General features: G+C 34.7%; 1 protein-coding gene across 9 annotated transcripts in view; it reads right to left on the bottom strand.

Annotated features, from left to right (window-relative positions):
- The window catches only part of RPGRIP1L (RPGRIP1 like), an 82,500-nt gene that overhangs the window by 34,255 nt on the left and 26,464 nt on the right, over positions 1-21,781 (bottom strand). For 5 of the 9 annotated variants that reach the window (XM_082319900.1, XM_082319904.1, XM_082319902.1 and 2 more), the window contains 10 exons: positions 19,230-19,369; positions 13,994-14,100; positions 13,715-13,765; positions 12,292-12,471; positions 11,527-11,644; positions 10,006-10,458; positions 8,263-8,414; positions 5,612-5,978; positions 1,920-2,134; positions 633-716 (listed from right to left, as the gene is read on the bottom strand). In XM_082319900.1, coding sequence (XP_082176026.1) covers positions 633-716; positions 1,920-2,134; positions 5,612-5,978; positions 8,263-8,414; positions 10,006-10,458; positions 11,527-11,644; positions 12,292-12,471; positions 13,715-13,765; positions 13,994-14,100; positions 19,230-19,369 — 1,867 coding nt within the window. Of the gene's footprint in view, positions 1-632; positions 717-1,919; positions 2,135-5,611; positions 5,979-8,262; positions 8,415-10,005; positions 10,459-11,526; positions 11,645-12,291; positions 12,472-13,714; positions 13,766-13,993; positions 14,101-19,229; positions 19,370-19,765; positions 19,860-21,781 lie in introns of those variants that run through there. The other 4 variants (XM_082319903.1, XM_082319907.1, XR_014229011.1 and 1 more) reach the window with 4 other exon arrangements.

Below are 21,781 nucleotides of genomic sequence, written 5' to 3'. Positions count from 1 at the left end.
GTTCTCTGAAGGCAGATTATTTAAGATCAAATGAAAATTTACACCATACAGCAGATATGTTTGAGTTAGTTCCATGCAGACTCTCCTAGAGTCTGGAAGGATGTACAAATGACAGTGCAACCCAAGTTCAGAAGTGTAATTGTTTTCAGTGTGTGTAATATCAGCTGATAAACTTGGTTTAAAAGGTGACTCTGAACTGTATCTAATTGTGTATCTCATTAGCACAACACTCAGGATCTGTTTGGATCAAGCTGGTTTCTGTAGAGCCATTTATATGTCTGTGCAAGTGGTACACTGTACAAAGACACTTTAATTAATAACCCAGAGAGCTGAGAAACACAGTGCAGAGACAGCTGATTGGTCCTTTTGGAATCCACTCTAAGTCTATGGAAGTTGAAGCTTGTAAACTGTGGAGGACAGCAAGCAATTCTGAGGGAGTTGCACAAATATCCCTGTATTGGATTCCACACCTATATGCAGTACTGTGCTATCATTCATTGCCTGGGACATCCCAGTCTTGTGCTGCTAAAATAATTAAGTGTTCTCGATTATTAGTTCTACAAATTGTCCATACTGAGACATGAGTAGCCTTTCTTGCTTCAACATGCATGATCAAAATACTTAAAACTTACTGCCATCTGTGTTGCACTAAGATCCAGAAAAGATACTTTCTTGTCTGCTTGAGCTGCACGCTGCCTTGGTTTGGGTGTTGGTTTCTGTAATAAAACAAATAGAGTTGAAGACCATTTATTACCATATTCTAACCATCTTATTTTACATTAAGTTTTGAGGGACCCTAATTTTTCCTCAAAGCCAAATCTAACTGCACTAGATTTAATTCTAAACAGGCAAGATGATGTAGATGATGTTTGAATTAGCAATCCCCACCAAATGGAGATACCTTTCAGAATTCAGCCAGAAATGGGTATAAAACTCTACAGAACATCTATGGAATGCAACATGAGTTCCAGGTGAGAAATAATTGTAGGACTGAAGTCAGTAGTCTCATATATGTGGCAGAATGATTTATTATTATCGTTTATGGAGTGTCTGATTTCTTTTCTTGTTCCGTAGGCTTACCATATCTTTGACACCTTTCCTCATGCCACTCCCTTTGGAGAATTTTAACACAGAAAAGAGAATAGTAACAGTTGCAAAATTAACAAAATGATCCAGAAGTATTTCTGTCATGACATTACAATACAAAAGACAAAAAATAATAATGAAAAGTGGTTTATTAATCTTCATGCTTTACTCTCTTGACAAAAGTAGAAATTATCCTCCATTTCCACTGATTTTTACAGACAAAAAAATCCCTACGCTACTTTTAATTTATGCGTGATTTTTAAGAAGCTGTTGGGTATCTTAGCACCATGCTCCAGGCACCAGAATAACAAAGAGTGGTGCAGATACACCTACATATCTGTACATATGGCTTTGCTCTGGCTGCTTGAGAATTCTTTTGGCTCAAAGCTACCCCAACTGACTGAGTTCCATCTGAGTTTCTAAAAGACTACAGAAACACTAGCTGATTTCATGACTGTCATAAATTTCAACCATAGCCCTGAAGCTGTACAAGCATGTGACTACATTTTATGTAGGACATCTACATTGGAAAGAGAATTAATTAAGCACTAAATTTATAGGGAAGACATTTAATGTTTGTTATTTCTCCTCCCTTTTCTCCCTGCCCTTTTGGCTAACCAGTTATCTACCATTATAGAAGACTTTAAAAAGTTCTGGACACAAGAAAGATTTCACTTCCCAAAAGAAGTCGAAGATGGTGATTATATGAAGTATTTGTACTATGCATTATTTTACAGTAAGGACAAATCCTGGTCATCAGGGAAGAACTAAATGACCTGCTGTATTAGGTCTTTTATATCTCTTAACTTCTGCGAATTTGTTAAATTACTTACTGTCACTGATGAAGTAAAAGAAGGAGACATGGCTGGAGTCTGCGTTTTTTCCTCTGCTAGTAATTTAGTTGCCATTGATTTCTCATTTTGAATGTAATTCACGAGGTCTGCAGCCATTGTTGATCCACTTGGTGGTAGGTAGACAAACTTCCATTTTAATTCAACTGTGATGGTACCAGTAGCATGTCTTTCAGAATCTGTTAGTTCAAAAGTACCTGAAAGCAAAATGCAAATCTTGTCTAAATTATCTTATTCTATACATATACAAGGAAATGCAATGCAAAACTGAATAGGATTCAGAAATTAAGTAACTTAATAGTCTTCATTTTAAAAGCTAAATAGTGTCAAAATATTGTGGTTGTAGATCCAAATATATCCAATGTAACACTGTGGACACTGAAAAATACAGGATTTAGAAGGGACTGGATTACTGTGTTTGTTGAAGATGTTCTGTAGGTTTCTCAGATAATCCAATACCAGATAACAAATTCTTATTGACATCTTTCAAAAGATCTAACTAAAACATTTCCATGTTTTACTAATACTAACTTTTGTTAAAGAAAACATAAGGGTTTCAAAAACCTGCAAGTTGCTAAATCTTTATTGAAGAAGAAACACCCTAAATTCACCTGCAAATTTTCTCCAATTATCCATTTTATATGGGATAACTATAGAATCATATTTTAAAATTTTCATTAATGTCTTAGAGTTGACAATGAAATCATCATTAAGCAGCTTTTGTATTATAAACACCATGGTAAATTTGTAACTGATATCAACTTGTGGGGACCAGTTGATGCACTGAAGGCAGGGCTGCTATTCACACAGTAGAAGAGCAGGCTGACAGAAACCTCATGAAGTTCCAGAAAAGCAAATGCGAAGTCTTCCATTGGCCCAGGAATAGGCCCAAGTAGCAGTACAGGCCGGGGGTTGACTGGCCACAAGTAGCCTTGCAGAAAAAGCGCTGGTCCTGTTTGATGAAAATAATATAAGCCAGCCAAGCTGTGTCTTTGCAGCAAAAAATGACAACTGCACCCTGGCCTGTATTAGCAAGAATGCAGTCAAGCAGGTCCAGGGAAGCGTCATACTTTCTCTATTCGACACCTATGAGATGACATCTGGAATACTGTGTCCAGTTTTGGCCTCTCCAGCACAAGCCACTGACATTCTGCAGCAGGTCCACTGGAGGGCTACAAAGAGCTTCAGGGCACTGGAGCACATGACATAGAAGAGGCTGAAAGAAGCGATTCATTCAACCTTCAGAAGAGGAGGGTCAGAGAAGACCTTATTGCCACTTAATAGGAGGGTGCGGAAAAGACAGAACCAGAGGTGCGCAGCAGGAGGAGGACAGCCAATAGACACAAGTTGGAACATGGGAAATCCCAGCTCTGTAAGGAAAAAGTTTTTATTATGAGGGTGATCAAACATTGGAACCATTTGACCAGACAGGTACTAGATCTCTGTCCTTTGAAATATTCAAAATTTAACTTGGCAAAGTCCTGAGCAGCTTGCTTTAACTGGGTCAGGAGGTTGGACTAGACCATATCAGGAGTTCCAGTTGACAATGATTCTAAGATTCTAAGTGTAGCTCTTGATCTGTTTTTTTCCCCCCCCAAAGAGGCTGATTTCTCACGTCAATTTTCTAATTTATTTTAACTGTACATTAGCCAAAACTAGAAAAGGAAACTAATAAGAAAAAAAAAGGAAGCCATGCAGAGAAAGAAACCATGTTTTAAATTAGCACATCAGTCCTGAAGAAAAGAAGTAGCAGCAACACCAGAAGAAAAGGAGGTGGGAGAAAGTATGTATATGCCAGGAAACTTTTTATCATTAGAACATAAAAAGGACCGGTAAAAGAAGATATCAAATATTTCCAGGTTACTTTTGAACCAGAGAAAAACACTTGATTTCTTTTTTCAAGAGTTATTTCAAGACACCTACTATTTGTGTTTCACAGATATATTGTCAGTTATGACAGCAGTATATTTCTTTCTACCTAATAATGAAAGATACTCATAATAAAGTAGTGTGAGAAATATAACTGGTAAATTTGGTAGGCTTCTCAAGGCAAAAAACAGTGGTAAAAAACAGAAGCAGACAGATTACTAAAATGCTAACAAAAAAGAAAACATCAATAATTGATTAGCAATTAAATTTAGTCAGTGCTACAGTGACACATGATTCTAATTATAATTATTTATGAAATCATAATTATTCCATACCTGGGCCAGTACAGAGAACAAAAAAGGATTTAAAAGACTTTTCATCCTTGTTAGGACCATGATAAATTAATATTTGGATACCAGGTTCCTTTGATTTAATTTTTTTTTTTTTTTTTACTTATGGATTTTAAAGAAAATATTTACTACTTTCTCTTAAATCTCAGAAAATGTCATGAGGGAAAAAAAAAAAATCCTATTATTGCAATCCACCCTGTAAGGTACAGACATCTTGTTCAGATTCATTGCAGTTGATGGATAATCACAAAAACAAACACCATTTTAAAATTTGAGTTAAAATGCAACAATGTTGGAACATTCTGTTAGTACTGTCTTAGTAAACAAAAGAGATATTCAAAACTTTTTCTCCCCTTTGGTCTTTTCTTTCGCTAATGTTTGAAGTTTAATGTTTATATTAAAAAAAATCATTCATCAGTTTCAAAGCTCTCACACAGACTTTTCACTATCCATGACTTATGTAACACCAACATGCAAAATTTCTTTCCAGGATTTCACTGGAGTCAGATAATAACAGCAGATGAATGACACGAGTTTTTACAATCATAGAATTGTTTAGGTTGGAAAAGGCCTTTAAGATCTTCAAGTCCAACCATAAATCTAACACTACCAAGTCCACCACTTGTCTCTAAGCGCCACATCTACCCATCTTTTAAATACCTCCAGGGATGGAGACTCAACCACTTCCCTGGGCAGCCTGTTCCAATGCTTGACCACCCTTTTGGTGAAGGAATTTTTCCTAATACCCAACCTAATCCTCCCCTGGTGCAACGTGAGGCCGTTTCCTGTAGCCCAATCACTTGTTACTTGGGAAAAGAGACCGACCCTGACCTCGCTACAACCTTCTTCCAGGTAATTGTAGAGAACGATAAGGTCTCCCCTGAGGCTCCTTTTCTCCAGACTAAACAACCTCAGTTCCCTCAGCTGCTCCTCATAGGACTTGTTCTCTAGACCCTTCACCAGCTTCACTGCCCTTCTTTGGACACGCTCCAGCACCTCAATGTCTTTCTTGTAGTGAGGGGCCCAAAACTGAACACAGTATTCGAGGTGCAGCCTCACCAGTGCTGAGTACAGGGGGACAATCACTGCCCTCATCCTGCTGGCCACACTATTTCTGATACAAGCCAGGATGCCATTGGCCTTCTTGGCCACCAGAGCACACTGCTGGCTCATATTCAGCCGGCTGTCAACCAAACACTCCCAGGTCCTTTTCCGCCAGGCAGCTCTCCAGCCACTCTTCCCCAAACCTGTAGTGTTGCATGGGGTTGTTGTGACCCAAGTGCAGGACCCAGCACTTAGCTTTGTTGAATCTCATGCAATTGGCCTTGGCCTATTGATCCAGCCTGTGAAGATCCCTCTGAAGAGCCTTTCTTTAGTTTGGTTCTTAAAGAGATTTAAAGAGATATAAAACAGGAAGTAAAGATTTTGCTAAGTTTAAAGAGGTCTAATTCTTACCTGAGATAGATCTGTCATGTGCTAAAGAAATAAGAGGCACATTGGCTTTCCCTACATAAGCACCTTCTTCTGTTTCACCATCATCAAATACATAAAAGGTTAAGGATTCTGATTTTAGGTATCGGTCTACCTCTGCATTCATTGGCACTTGGAAACACATATGGTCATCTATTTGTGGGTTGTTGCTGCTAGGAATGATGGGAGTATCATGGTCTGCAAAATCAAAGAACTTGTAGACAACATAAGGATTTGGCTGAAGATGTTTTTTTCGGGATTGTAGATTGTTACAACAATTTATTGTGATGTGGAGTTCATTTAAATTGCCATCTGTTGAAGTGCTGACTTGTGCAGTTCTGAGTATCTGCTGCTTTAAATGAAAAAGAAGTTAAATTAAAAACATTAGAATTCTTATGTTGGTGAACCCTAAGAACTATATAAATAGAACAAATAACCAATTATTTCAATGACACTCAAACTACTGTTTAATTTTATATGTCAAAATATTACTTGTTCTATAAATACAATGACATCTCTCTTGGGTTGTTGGTATGAGGAAATAAGAGGTTAATCCTTTCAGGTCTGTGATTGTTTGCTTTATTCTTCTAAAGTTTTATGATCTACTTGTCATTTGATTATCAGTGAAGATCACAGTTTTAAGACTGATTCATATCTAGTACCACTTTAAAGTTAAGGATTCTGATCTTGACAGCTATTCTGTGCCAAGAAATTTTTATAACTGTAGTCCCTTTTTTACATGTACTTTTCAATAATTAAAGCTGCACTGCAGATTCCTCTCTTTTTTTCTTCTACATACCTACATAAACAATTAAAAAAAAAATTAGAAATCAGCATGTGAAGAGTAATAATAAATGTTTGAAATAAATTTAAAAACTCAATGATATCACAAATTTTTTGAATTATCTATCAGCATGGCTTGTACATACTCTGGAACTCATAGTTGGCAAACTGGAAATATACTTTAATAAAAATTCAAGAATAAGAAGAAAACAAATATTACTATCTTAAATGAGTGATCTCCATCTATATTGATCTCAAAAGGCTCTCCTTTTTTACTGTAATATGTCACAGCTATTTGCATTAATTGTACATAATTATCTTGCTTGTGGAAGCCAGAGTTCTGTCTTCTGGTATATGGGGAAACATGTATCAATTTGATCTTGTGTGATAAAATGTTAAATATTTTGATTAAATAATCTACACTGAAATGCTTAATCAGAAAACCAAACATGACAGTTTAAGTCCTTAACATGCAACCTTAAGACTACTATTTCTGGTTACGTATAGAACTGGAAAAAAAAAAAAATTATAGCAGTTTATGTACAGTTCATGTTTCCATGATTTCTGCTGCTATACAGGACAGAAAATTTTATATGTATGTTTAACTAGTGAAAGCTTACGTTTTGGAACACACAACTGAAGCTAGTTTTGCAGCTGCAGATTGACAGAACCCTTAACATAATGTAACCATCTGCTGTAGCTATATGACTTTTAGTTTCTACCATGAAACATTTCTGAAAATTGCAGTGTTTCAAACAGCTCTCTAGAAGCTGTTCTTAATTTCTGCCATTTTTCCGATTTTATTTTCTCCTGTACAATCAGTGTATTTCAGTTGCCATGTTTGAATTTGCAATTTTACAATAATTACAGCAAAACACTGTTCCACATGCCCTACCTTTCAACTGTGTTTGAATTGGTAACACAGCTCGAAATAACATAGTCAAAAATAGAGAAACTAAATAACAGATTTTGGCATGTAACAATGGCCAGATTTCGTGAGTTAGTTAAAAATACCTTTGATTCTTTTAAAAATCAGATTTAAAGCAAATGTTACAATGTTATCAAACACGAAGTTATTGTGCCTACGCTGATGTTTAATAGAACTCATACACTAAACATACTTCTCAGATTGTATCATGGAATCCATTGAGATCCTAGTATAATATAAATTTACATTATGGAATAATATAAAACATTAAAGTTATTCAGACTTCTAGTAATCTAAACAGCTATAGATAAAAAAAATTCACCTTTAAAATTCTAAAGTGTTATAATTTATAGATTTCAATCTGATTGTTTTTATTTCTTAAACAATTGTTAAAGATGTCTGAAAGTCCCTTCTTTTTCTGTGACCCTTATTTGAATGTGATTATACAGTGCATTATATTATCAAAATTCTCTTCATTATCGAGCTAAAAAAAAAAAATACTCATAATACTCAAACATTAAGGACTTTTGAGACCTTTCTGAACAACCACTTCATCTGTTATGCTGACCTGACACCCTGTTGGTTTAACATTCCTGAACACCGTACTGGAACAAAATGTTAACAAAATCTGGCACTTACAGGTTAAAAAAAAAAAAAAAAAAAATTCAAATATTCTAGTGACAATTTCAATAAAAATACATAACTGAAGTTTAAGGCTTTGCCTCTTCACTAAAGCTATAATTCAACTGGTTCTTTCTCTCTATGAAAAACATGTCATTCAACTGCTAAAGATATTTTCCAGTTCAAGAACCTTTAACTTTGTTAACCTGGAACATTTCAAGACTTGAAGTAAACTATCTGAACTGAAAAAGTAATGTTGAACAGTTTATTCTATCAAAACTATGAAGTACAAACCCAAACATACCTGAGATGGTTGTTCGCGTTCCCTAAAATTGGATGTTATATACCCCAGAGCCTTTGACCTCTCTTTGTAGAGACTAATAGCTTGATCCATAGGAACTCTTAACCTGATCCAGTATTCTACAGTACCATAATTTTGAATGTTTCCTTTGATTCCTAAGGAATAAATACATACGGGATTGCATTAATTTTCTTTTCAACATTAAAGTACTTAAGTCAAAAGCTAGGAAACACCACAAATTAAAGATTTGTTATCTTGTGACTATGCATTATGACAGTGTTTGTGACATGAGATGTGCAGTTCATATTAGAAACAGAAACAACTCCTCTGGCTCTACATGTATGATCCAAAACTGAAACATGACCATTTTTCATGTTGTAATCTGCAATATTTACTGTCCAAGCTATACAGTCAAATCAGCTTCATTATTTTAATCTCTTTAAGGCAAATAAAGCTTAGGACAGTTTTGTATGTCAGAAGTTGGAAACGTCCCATAAAGTGGTATGCAGTTTAAATTACTGGCAAAAATGCCACTTTATAATGGCTTATCAAACCAGATTTTTGACAGAAGTGGGCAGTTAGAGGTCTCTGAACATACTGATCTGACAAAACACTTCGAAAAGAAAAAGCAAGCAGCACAGAACATTACGTACTTGTTAAAAAAAGGCTTGTCCGGGATATCTTAAACTTATTTTAAAACAATGAATTAAATTAAAAGGAAAAAAATTACACAAAACCTAAACCAACTCCCCCAAAGATTATGCTACTATATGAAATATTATTAACTGTAATCACCATCACTTGCACCTTTTTGATGCCTTACAACTATTATCTGAAGACCTCTGACTTACCAGTTTAAATTACAACCACTGTAACCATTTCTTCCTTTATTTATTGATAAGGAACGAGGGGATATATTTATGACATTTGGGCCAGATATAAAGCACTGATGTTTGATAGTCTTATAAGGCAGACATGTTTTTGTTTTTAATGCATATTCTGCCAAACAGAAATTGCATATGCAAGAGTAGAACTTAGTTTCATTTCAATATATGACAAGACTTCACTGAAATTGCTGTATGTTTCACAGTTGAAATAAGTAAGGTCCCCTTGTACCAGTAACAGTCTGAGAGGATGAAAGAAACTTGCATTGAACAACTAAAGCAGAATTAACAATCTATAAAATAAAGCAAAATGAAAAAGAATATCAGTCTTATTTTAAAATAACTTCTCTACAGTATTCACAGAGAAATTCTAACATATGAATAGTACTACAATGCAATCAAGTACACTGCTCTACTAACTACTTTTCTCCATGTTGTTTTTGTATAATTTTGTTGAGTAAGGTGATACTATCTTTTATTAAAATTCTTTACATGTGTAGTAGTAACACTTTGCAAGTAACCTTTATACAAAACAAAGAATCACTTGCTATTTTCAGACAAGATTCTCTAATGCCATTTCCAGCATGTCACATAGTTCTAATGTCATGTACTTCGGGATCACTGTATTAACATCATCTTTGTCCTCAGCCATTATGGGTAAAATTGCACATTCAGAGCTTTCCCCCAGCTGTTGGTAGAATCACCAGAACATGCTGCACATCCAACAGGAAATATCATGTTGTGTAAAGCTTTTTTTTTCTTTTGAAATAGCAATACATAAATTCATTGCTGGCCAAACACATATTACTTAATTGTCACTTACAATACTGCATCAAATAATACTTTTTGATATGTTAATTACCAACTAAATTTGCTGTGCTGTAGATCTTCCCATTGTTTTCCAAGATTTGATGGAACTTCAGTTGACATGTAGCAACTGTTTCATAATCTGTGCCATATGCATGATGAAGCTCAAGTGTGATACTGTTTCGCTGTATATAGTGCAAGAAGCAGTCATCAGCCTGCACAAGGTACTGAGAAGTGAAGTCATATGATGGGGTATACCCATAAACTACTGGGGTTGTCTGAAGTTCGAAGTCATAGAATGCGTAAGTACAAAAAGTTGCAGGTTCTTGGTCACCAAAAGCATGCATAGCTCCAGAAGAGAAGATCACTTTGCTGATATGAATTTCAAAAAGGTTCTCTCCTTTTTCTAAATGTAACGTTTCATCAAATTCATCCACTGGATCACCTGGCAATATTTCTGGTCTGGATTTATGCGGTTTTGTACCATAGACGATATCTCTTAGTTGGGCTGCAACAAATACATTAAAATAGAGCTACAATATGACCATCTTGTTTAAAAATCAAATATAATTGATGACTAAGTAGAGAGGAAAAAAGCATAATTCAATTATATTAACGTTACTTCCTTAAAGGTGTTACCAAAAAAGAAATCACCCATTTAAAATCACACATCTAATGCTCATTTAGCACACTGACAACAATCAAGAATACCTCCACAATAGAGCTGCTTCAATATACATAAAAATAGACACAGGCCCCTAACAGTTAATAACAGATTACAAGGGAGTTAACAAGCAAAAATTTGTAAGTCTCATGCAATGATCAAAATACGTATCACTATGCAAATGTAGCAGAGACTTAAGATACATGTTTTTGTAGGGCTGAACTAAATTTGCCAGGGAAAGAAGGAATACATCTGAATTTTAACCTCTGTAATATGTTGAGTGGACAGAACCATCAGCAAAGACCTTTACATGTTGCCTGGCCTCACAGGTGGTAAATGGTGAACAAATGCTTACAGAATTAGAACATAAATCATCATGCAGTCCTTTAGTAGAGGGGGTGCAACTTGGAGACAAAACATGAAAATTGTTACGACATTGGGGTTTGTAAGGTATCCTATTTCAGGCTTCCTATGCACCTTTTACACACTGAAGCCATTAAAACAGCATTTTAAATTCATCATATTGAAATATCTCATAGGTATATTATACCATGACTTTGGGATTTTTAGCAACACATAAAATGACTATGTAATGACAGGAAGCAAAATAAGGTGACCATAAATGTATGATTTATTTAAAAAAAAAAAAAAAAAAAAAAGAAGTATCTAAGTTTGGTAGTTTTATTCTTATTCAGCAATAGCTGCAGCATAAACTGCTTTGTTGAATTGTGTTTGATTAATAACTTTATCATTTAAGTCAATGAAACAGCACACAGATAATTTTCCATGAAAGAACTGACCTTCCTACTAGTTTTAGGAATGGAAAAGTGTTTCAACTGAAGACCTAATTTACAACAATAATTTGCAAGAGATAAAAAAAAAAATCTTAGAGAAGATATACTTTAAAGATACCTTCTAGTTTTCTGATGCGTGCAGCTCTAATATCAAGAAGATGGACATACTGTTCCAGTTTTAACTCATAGTCTTTCTGTAGACTTTCCATCTTTTGTGTCACTGCTTCTACTTCAGTCTGAAAAAAATTGCATGTAAAAAAGACTTTTGAGGCTTGTCTGCATTGATGCTACACATGCTTTTGGCTACAAATTAAAATACAGTTAGACTTGAGGAAAGAATATTTAGAGTATACAAAAATAGCAGTAATTTTTAATTCAGCAATACGGCAATCAGTCCGAATTTCAGCAAAATCTAAAAACATTATTAAGAAAAACAGACTAGCTATTCTTTCAGAACAATGTTCCTAATAGTTTCGTTAATGATTTTGTTATTTTAAACTTAGATTAACTGAATGAAAAGGCAAAATATGAACTGCAATAATCCAGCACAAGAGAGTAAAAGCAGAGTGCTGTGGAAAAGGAAGCTTATTTGATAAGTACACTTAGTATTTTTCCTGCGAGGACCTGATAAGAGCTCAGAGATAATCCCAAGAAGGCATGGTTTGAGGGCTCTGATCAGGGCAAGTTAAAAGACTAAAGTTATAGTCATTTGCATCTCACGCTTTTTAAATAAGACTTTCAACAACAGCAAATCTTATGTTAGGTTACCTATAAACAGACTGGCTTTGTTGCTGAATTTGCAAGTCTTAATGATGACAAGTTCCAGTGCTACAAATGTTAAAATATTATCAGGTTATTTTCCACTGTGAGTAGAGTTTAGTACCTGGTAATCTTTGTTAATTTTGTGCTGCACAATTAACATATTCCTTGTCTTTTCAAGTTCTTGAACTGTTTCCGCGTGTGTTAATTGCAGCTCCCGCATGGAGTGTTCTAAATCTTTATGGATATCATCATCTACTTTTTCCAAAAACATAAGGTCCCCATTCTTCTGCTGCTTTCGAACCTGGAGCAAATTTGAAAAACTACTAGAACAAACTTTTGCAAAATATTTGTATGTATTTGTATCTGGTTAAATGTAACACTGGGATATATTTTTGGAACAACAATAAGACAGTAAGCATAACGCTGTAAATTTTGAGCATGTGGTAACACAAAAAATAGGAATGAGGTAGACCAGTAAGTGTCAGGATTGTATTCAGTAACGTAAACACGTGATTATCAGGAACCGATTAAAATGTATGAGATATTCAGAAGCAATCTCTCCTGCCTATCCAATGAAAATAAAAAAAAACATTAATATATTTCCCTTTTATGTTATTAATAATCCTGCTTTAGTGAATGTACAAAACCTGAATTATTATTCTCAAGTCTACATTGTTTCTGTTATTAACACTGGGGTTTTAATTTTCATCTAGGATTTTTTGTTTTGTTTTGTGTTTTTTCTTTCCCTTTCTTTCTTTTTTTCATTATCATTACAGAAGTAGCAGAAGAAGATGCTATTTACAGTAAACACTTCCTCAAGAAAAAAAAAAAACATAAGTCACTGGAACAGTGGAAATTTAATGCAAACTTATTTTTTTCACTGATTTCTTTCCCCCACCCCCACTTCATTTTCAATTTCCCTGTAAACAATAAAATTACAATTTTCTGCAAGAGAAAAAAATAGAACATTTTCTGGGTATTTTTGTTTTTCTGTTTTAATAAACAAAGAGAAGTTGCTAAGCATCGCTGTATCACATTTTAGAACTTCCATGCTTATAGTTCACTCCCGTAATTACAGAATTAATAAACAAAAATGTTTTCTAATAAACATTGTATGAAGAACAAGATGGCATGATAAGCCATTTAACTGAGAAAAAATAAGTTTTTTAAATAAAATGCTTGTGAATCTGGTTTAATTCACTTTTGGTGTTATAATGAATTATCTACATAACTCTACATTTCATCCTGGCAATTTTTTTCAATTTCCCTTCTGCTTCCCTGTAACTGAAAAACGACAAAAGCACACATACGAGCCTGAAGCATTAACTACTAAAAGATGCACAAATAATTCAGTCCTTGAAAATCCCAGGTGTTGTGTAGAGAACGTGTATTGGTCAACCAAGGCTTTAAAAAAAAAAAAAAGAAAAAAAAAGAAAAAAAAAGAAAAGAAGAAATGCAAAATATGTAGAATCATAGAATGGTTTGGGTTGGAAGGGACCTTAAAGACCACCTAGTACCAACCCCCCATATGCTTTGAAAGTTACCTTTATAAGCAAGAGGGCTTCACTGAGTTCTGCCACATCAATATCACTTTCCTGAAACAGAAATACTTAATGAAAAGTGTTATCAGATGTGAATGAATATTGAAGAAATACATTCAGAATAACAAGCTGCATTCTCACTAGACATGACATTTTGCTTGATATCATGAATAAATAAACATTGTTATATTTCTGTATTCTTTTACTTTCAGGAAGTATTTGCACTATGCATAAAACATAAAATTTTTTTTTGCTCATATTCTAAACAGAAACAGAGTTCACCTTGGTCAAAAACTTCATGTGATTTTTCAGTTCATCTAGTTGTTGCTTATGTTCCAGGTAGCATAACTGCAGGTCTTTGTTCTCTTGCATCAGCTTTTCCTTTTGGTCTTAACATAGAAAAAGAACAAAATATTCTACTTAATTCAACATAATTATAGAAATGATAAAATTGCTTTTCATATTAACTTATGCATGAAAATTTCATTTTATAATGTAGAAACTACTTTATTTTGTATAGGGAAATCTTTGGTATTAACAAACAGAAAGAGAGGGATAGAAAACTACTCTGATCTGGTATAGCTGTATGGATTAAAAAAGCAAAACATTCTTACTTTCATTAAAAGGGAACCTACAGCATCAAAAATCTACACTTGCATATTTCGAAATAGATAGATATGCCCAACTAAGTACAGCTTTCTGTTTTAGGAGGAGGGAAGAAAGAGGGGAATAGAGAGGACATAAAACTCTTTGTCAACCTGAATGACTAAACACCATTAAAGTTATCATAGAAGGTTACACAGATACCCACTAACGCATAGCTACATCCACAAAGATTTCTCAATAAGAGGTGAGAAAAAAACTTAAGGATTAGACAAAATAATTTAGTCATAACAACACACCTTCTTTCACATGGAAAAGTTTTAAAAGCAAGCTTTTCTCAAAATCATTGAGGTTTCTAAGGAACAAAAGTGCTCTCTCATTCTCCTCCCCTGGCCAAACTCATTATTCTCTTGATAACAGTGTTTTTTCTCCTTCCATTTCCTTCCTGTGTTTTTTTGAAAGTCCCAAAGTTATATTCTCATACCACATACTTAAATCCTATGAATTCAAATCTTAGGTCAGAATGATACAAATGTTAACTTTGTCAACCTGATGTGCAGGTACTAGCCTTTGTAATTCCCATCTGCACTCCTGCGAGTTGATTAGTAGAACATTACATACTTAGTTGAGAATATATTCTACTGCTTTCAACAAAATAGTCCAGAATATCTTTTTAATGCTGGAATCTTTTCTGTTGACCCTCAGGGCATGATGCACAAGCTAGCTATTTTTACAGAATAGCTTTTCGGTTTAGAAGCTTGAACTCAGCACGAAACAGGTGGCTGAGATGCTAGTCTCAAGGGTTTTGAAATGTTTCAAAAATTGACATCAGGTTAGTTTTAATTTTGCAGAGTTTATATACCAAATGACATCTTCACTAAAAATTAATCATCTGTAATGCCATTGCTCCTATACACAGTAGTCTCACACATGTATGTCTTGGGACTCCACAAGAGTCACTTTCAATTCAAACACATAAACACCAGTAAGGTTTTAATTCTCTGCAGTTATGATGAAAATGTAACACATTTGTGCAACTGAGAAGAAAATATAATTAGAAACACCAAGGGCTAAAAAATAGAAAGCAAATAAGAAAACAATTAAAATAAGCCTTGCGAATGGGCAGAGAAGGCAGGCCTTCATAAAACATGATGAAACACTTATCAGCAATTGAGTCTTCTGGACTCTCCCAAATAATGCACCCAAAGGACCTATATCTGTTGGGAGGTGTCCCACAGAGAAAAAGGGCCCCTCATGCTGATGTTGCTTCTTTTCCCTACAATATAAGCTGAGATCTGAACTGTCACTTTTTCCAGGGGTAAGGAGACAAGATATCCCTCCTCAAGTACTTCTATCTCATTGTCATGAATTTTCTAACAAGAGCAGCAAGCTTAGTCCACTCTTTTTCTAACACGAACCCCAGTGAAGTTTTTGTACACATTTTTAAATATTCATTTACACTTGCTGCTTAAAAAGTTGACTTCAAAACTGTAAATTGTATATAGAAAGGAAACTAGCTTTTGTTCAAATTGAGGCAATTTCAACAGCTTGTTGAACAAAAATGGGCCAATTTGTCAACAGCACAGCTCAGTGTACCTTAGCACTGTCCATCTTGCCTCTTCAGATTCTCAACAGGCTGTGTTTCTATGATCCCAACCAAAGCTAAAAATGCAAGACATGCAGGGAAAGAGGCAGGAGGAAAGGGAATACTTCCGCAATAGCCCTTAGGGAACAGAAGTGACAGGAGGGTCCTGCCATTCAGTTTTCCCATACAACAACACTGTTTTTCATCAGGAGCCACTCAAACTCTCTTTTGGTTGTTTCCACTTATAATACTATCAGCACTGGTTGGAGCACACTTGGATCAGGGTTGGTGCTGCATGCTGGCTGCTGCTTGCTCTAATTTAACCCAAAAGTTGCAAACAAAGGGGAAAAAGAGGGGGGAGGGAAGAGGTGATTCTCACACCATTGGTGACCACATCCCACAAGAACACATCATCACAACAATATAAGGGTTTTCAGTAGCAAAGCTATGACAGTTAGAGCACAAGAAAGAGGGAAAACACTGCCCCGGAAGCTTTGAAAAACACTGCCACACCAGCTTGCAAGAAAGGCTACAGAGCCACGAGTGGAAGCAGACTACAGAGTTGCAGATAGTCGTCTGTGTTGATAAGGGCCTTATAAGACATCTAAGGGACTGTGCAATACTACTCTTCTCAGCTGTAATCAAAATATATTGTGCCAATATATGCAATCCCATTCAAAATCAGAATTTGAATAAACTTGCATGGGTGTCTTCCACATTAAATATTTGTACATATTCACAAAACATGAAAATAATTAGAATCTTAATCAGCAAAAGCCTCCACATTTGTTCACCTCCTACATAAATTCACCGAAAGAGTTCTTATAGACCAGCCACTACCAACCAGGTAGCAGTGGAGAAGAAAACTGTCACTGTCTTTCCCTCTAAATAAAAAGTACATGCTTCCAAGACAACCGAGACCTATTTTGCTTACTATCCCATAATCTACCTACCTAATCCACATGTACAAGAGCATCTATCCTCCCCCTCTTCCTTGCCAAACCCTCTATTTGTCTAGGTCCAATTTAGAGCAACAGGATTGCCTTCTTTGTTAGCCCATGGAATGAAACTGGAACTGTATTTATGCTGATTTTTTTTTTGGTAGTTTTATGGACAGAAGAACAATATTTACTCGTATATTTCACATGTCAGCTTTTACTGACACAGAACAAATATTTGCCCATTAAGACAACTGTAAAAAAAACTTCAGTTAGTAAATAGTGTACTCTGTAAAACAGTACTATAACTGTGAACAACAAATGCAGCAAGATATGAGATTATATTAATGAAAAACAGAAGTTATTTAGACAGAAATATTACCAAGACATACACTGTATGAATTCACGAGATAAGTGACACCAATCCTTGGTATACTAATTGTTTCAACTTAGATTTTGTATTAGCTTATCTCAGCCTTTTGAGACTTGCATGAAACAACACTGTCAGGAAGATACAATGAATGTGAACCAAAGAGCTATTCTAATTTATGGCTGAGAATCTGGGAGACATCGAAAAGACAGGAAACACAAGAATAAATGACTAAGGGAAACAGGGCAGTGGGAAGTGTGATAAAACGTCTGCAAATACCATATTCTTAAAAAAAAAAAGGAGGGGGGCAAACATAGTCACAATGTGAAATAAGTTATTCTGTTTTCTGTTTAAATGTATTTCTTCTAAGTATTACAAAACACATTATGAAGTTATGGACAGAAAAACACTACTAAAAAATCCAGGACCAAATTACATGATCACTAAAATAGAAATACTGAAGGAGGACATGGAAAAAGGCAAGATGATGTTAATCTCCTGTAGCATCAAGAATTTTCAAGATTTTATTTATTTTAACCTCTTTCTTAGTCCTGGAAAAGAAGTTTTGAAAAAAGATTCATATGCCAAACTACAAAGGGTAGACAAGACACTATTTCTACACTAGTTCCAGGCAGTAGGTTAAGACAAACAGTACTTCAGTTCTCCTGCTGAATTTAAAAAAAGGATGTGCAGCAAAGGCAGATACTCTGAAGTATGTAATTAAAGAAATTTATGCTGCCTAAGTTTTGAAATCAAATCCTAGATACATAGGCCTTGAAGGATATTACCATATCTACTCAAGCTGCAGCAAGTTCAATTCAATAGAAATTGGAAGTGTAGTAACCTGGTGATCCAGTTTAAGGGCACAACAAGCTATTAAGTACCAGATTGGAAAGGGGTGGTAAAGACTTGCCACTTAAACATAACGCCCGCAGGAAGGATAGAAGATGGAAGGCGTTGCCTGATTTTCCACATTCAACTCAACCACATAACAGTATGGCCCATAACATTTTCATGCTCTTAATATCACTTTAAATTTTCAATTGCATAATCAACTGTCTCTAACTGTCAATATGTCATAACTTCATATTATTGTAGCTTAAGACATCTTATTTATTTTAGTATCACTTAAGGCTAATTTTGCAAACACTTGCTGTGATCAAATAAAATGTTTAAATATTTAATCTGGTATTTGAAGTCAGTAGAGCTACTCAGAATCTTAATGGTAAGCGCATGCTGAACTTGAGCCATAATCATAAAAAGAATTATTTACAACAAGTTGGCCCACTTCATTCCATTAGATTGTTCACAGAAATACACCTTTTAAATAAACATACTTGAAGAATCAACTCTAGTTTACTTCCTGCCTGTGCTCTTGTTTTGTAAATTTTATGTTGCCACAGTATATCACAGTATTGAGATAAAAAAAGAAAAGATTGTAAGGTCTTAAAGACTCACTGAGAAGCTGTCCTACAGCATGGGAAAAACACATATGAAACAATCTCTTCAGTAGATTAGAAGAAAACTGTATTATTGTAAACATACATAGCTGTAAATAAAACTTAATATATACTGAAAATATTAAAAAATTCTGAATTCACAAAGTTGAAAGACAATAAACCATCTTCAAGGGCTTATATAGCCTTCACACAACTTTGTACAGTAAAAGTTAGAATAGTGGTTTATAATTTGAGAGAGACCGTCGGATGGTCCTCTTTTTCCATAAGAATTTTCAATGTAGAGGACAGGAGAAATACAGAATAAAGAGTAAATATGAACCCAACAGATGAGGAATGAAGGCAGCTGGAGTTATATGATCCTCATTCAGCACATAAACTGTATTGGGTCAATTTTTTTACTTTACAGCTAGTCATAACTTAAGCATAGCGTTCAAACATACACTTAAAAGGGAGCTCTGAAATCACCAACAACAGAAACTACAGTTTTCTCGACAATATACCTGAACTCCAACACAGGAGAATCTCACATCATGAGAAAATGACAGTTATTTCAGAAATATACCTCTTTCTACTTTGATCTTGTCAAGGATTTCATTTTTGTCTGCTAAATCAGATTTGATAGCAGTCTCTAGTTTAGCAATTTGCAGTTTCAGTTGCTGTTCCTTTAATATCCATTGCTGTTCATGGGTCATACTGAAGACACTGCAATAAAACATGTGGCATGTGAAAAACTTTTAGAAATGAGCTTCAACAGAAAATAATAAAGAAAAAAGCTTTTAGTGGCACAGAGACCACTGTCATCATGTCTTAGGAATTAAGTAAACATATGCTGGTCTGCTGCTGTTGAAACCAAGGCGCCTTTCTCAGGCTGCGGTTAAAAAACATGAAAGAGTTTGTGGGATGAGCAAAGGAACTGGCCTTAATTTAGAGCTCCAAAGTCAGAAAAGTTGGCAGCATGAAACATTTGTGGGACTAGAAAAGGAATTCAGATGCATATCCCAGAGTAATCCACAACTCCAAACCTCAGCAACTGACAACTGACAAAACCATTCTTTCCGCATACAAAACCTCTTAATGTAGAGAACTGGGATCACCCACCTGATTTCTTTTAAATCTGTGAAACATGCAGAGCCTAAAGTCAGTTGCCCGTTCAAAGAAATGTTGACCACAAAGTGACAACAGTTTTCTCATACTGTAAAACAACAATTCTGATGCTGATTAAGAAGCACATATAAAGTAATCTTTCTCCTACTTTAAGAAATAAAAAACAGACGTGGGCAAAGAAATTAGAATAACTATTTTGCCTGTAACACATTATTTACTTGTAAATTACCGATCTACGTGCAATAAGGACTGCAGGGATAGAGAATGAGAACTGCTGAAACCGCAACAAGATGTGTAACTCAGACTGAAAGAAAATTAAGTACATTATATAATTTACAGTATAATTCCCAGTAGGTAAAAAGACAAAGCAATGCAATGTGCTTTCACATAATTTAGACAGTGAGTACTACGGTCTTCATATTATTATTCAATACTTGCATTCTCATTGACTGGAAAGATGTCCTTCATCTTAACCAATCATAAATCAGTTTATTCACTTTTGTATTCTGTGAGAAATCTGAAATTGTAGGGTTTTTTTTAAACAGAAAAGTCTGTTCCTCAACTCTTCACTTTGGTGAAGCTCACCAGTTAATAAAGTCATTTTTTACATATGTAAATGTATAAAAACATCTTCTGATATTTATCTATTTATCAATATATCTCTCCCAGAGATCTATGTTACAAAAGCCTCAACCAAAAAAAACACAAGAGGAGAATAAAGAAGGGAAGGGACAGCCCACGTAGCTTCGAAGACTGTACATGCTGACTGAAAGAAAACTGCCACTACATAAAGTGGTTCTGAGTACATATAAGTGCATTTATATCTAATATATTTGAAGAATGACCTTAAGATTAAGCAAAAAAAAATTATAGCATGAATTGTAGACTCTAAAGTATATGGCAAGAGTTTATATTCTTGGTTTGTGATCTTCATAAAAACAGTTCTCTTTCTCTGTATTTTGTCTTTTTCTCACACTATATCTATGCCACCTATTTATACAGTTCTCTAGGCATATACCATCTTATAGGGTGACAAAGTGTCTTTTATAGCATGCATGAACTTAAGCAATGCTTCCAAGTCCTACAGTAATATATACTTCACTCTGCTATAATTTTGAAGATAATAAGGAGTGAATATAATGCACAGAACCCACAATCATTTCTATAATACTGCATAGGTACAGAAGAGACACAGTGTGTTCTATAATTGCTTAGATTTATCACTATTCCAAGTTTGATTGGTTCCCATAAGGAAAGAATAAATCTTAGCAAGAAAAGATATCAAATACCCTTAGTTTTCACACTTCTGAAAATGTTTTCAAGTTTTAATAACCATGATATCTAGTTATATGTGCATTCATTATCTTTAGGTACAATTACTTCACATAAAGATGTGGCTACACATTATTTCAGTTTTTCAAAAGACTACGCTGGCAGAAAAATAATTAATTATGAGAGTAATTCAGAATTTAGATGTTTAAATGAAGAACAATTTAGAAGACAGGTTCTATCCAAGCCTATATAATGCTAATGTTTACGTCAGTTTGAATTGAGTCCACTTCTGTCGCTTTCTTCCTTTGAATTTTAAGATTACTTTTACTTGAACTTACGTGGAATTTCTTTCACATTTACCGTATTTCACTGGAGTTGAAGCCATCTGGCTAACTATAAATGGTCAACCACATCTGGCACCGTTTCCTTTGGAGGGAGTTTAAGCATTGCTAGATTTGCACTACAAGGTCATATGAAAACAATTCCTCCAAACCTTTTATCCAAACGAATTGTTTTCTTGGATACTGACTAAATAATAAGAGTCAACTGACAAAATCATACTTGTTCTTTGTAAACTTTTCATATCCAGTTCTGCAGCCTTGGCTTTGGCAAAATTCCCATCAACTTCAAGTGAATTTCCAAAAAAGTAATATTAGCAAAGAATGGGTTTACACCTCTTTTCCTCCATTAAAAAAAAGGAAATATTTATTAATTATCTGGCACCTGTGGACACCAGCC

This window comes from Platalea leucorodia, assembly GCF_965183815.1.
Source record: "Platalea leucorodia genome assembly, chromosome: 8".
NCBI classification, from domain to species: Eukaryota; Metazoa; Chordata; class Aves; order Pelecaniformes; family Threskiornithidae; genus Platalea; species Platalea leucorodia.
Note: the sequence above shows the minus strand (reverse complement) of the source record. Positions and strands in the feature narration are given on the sequence as shown.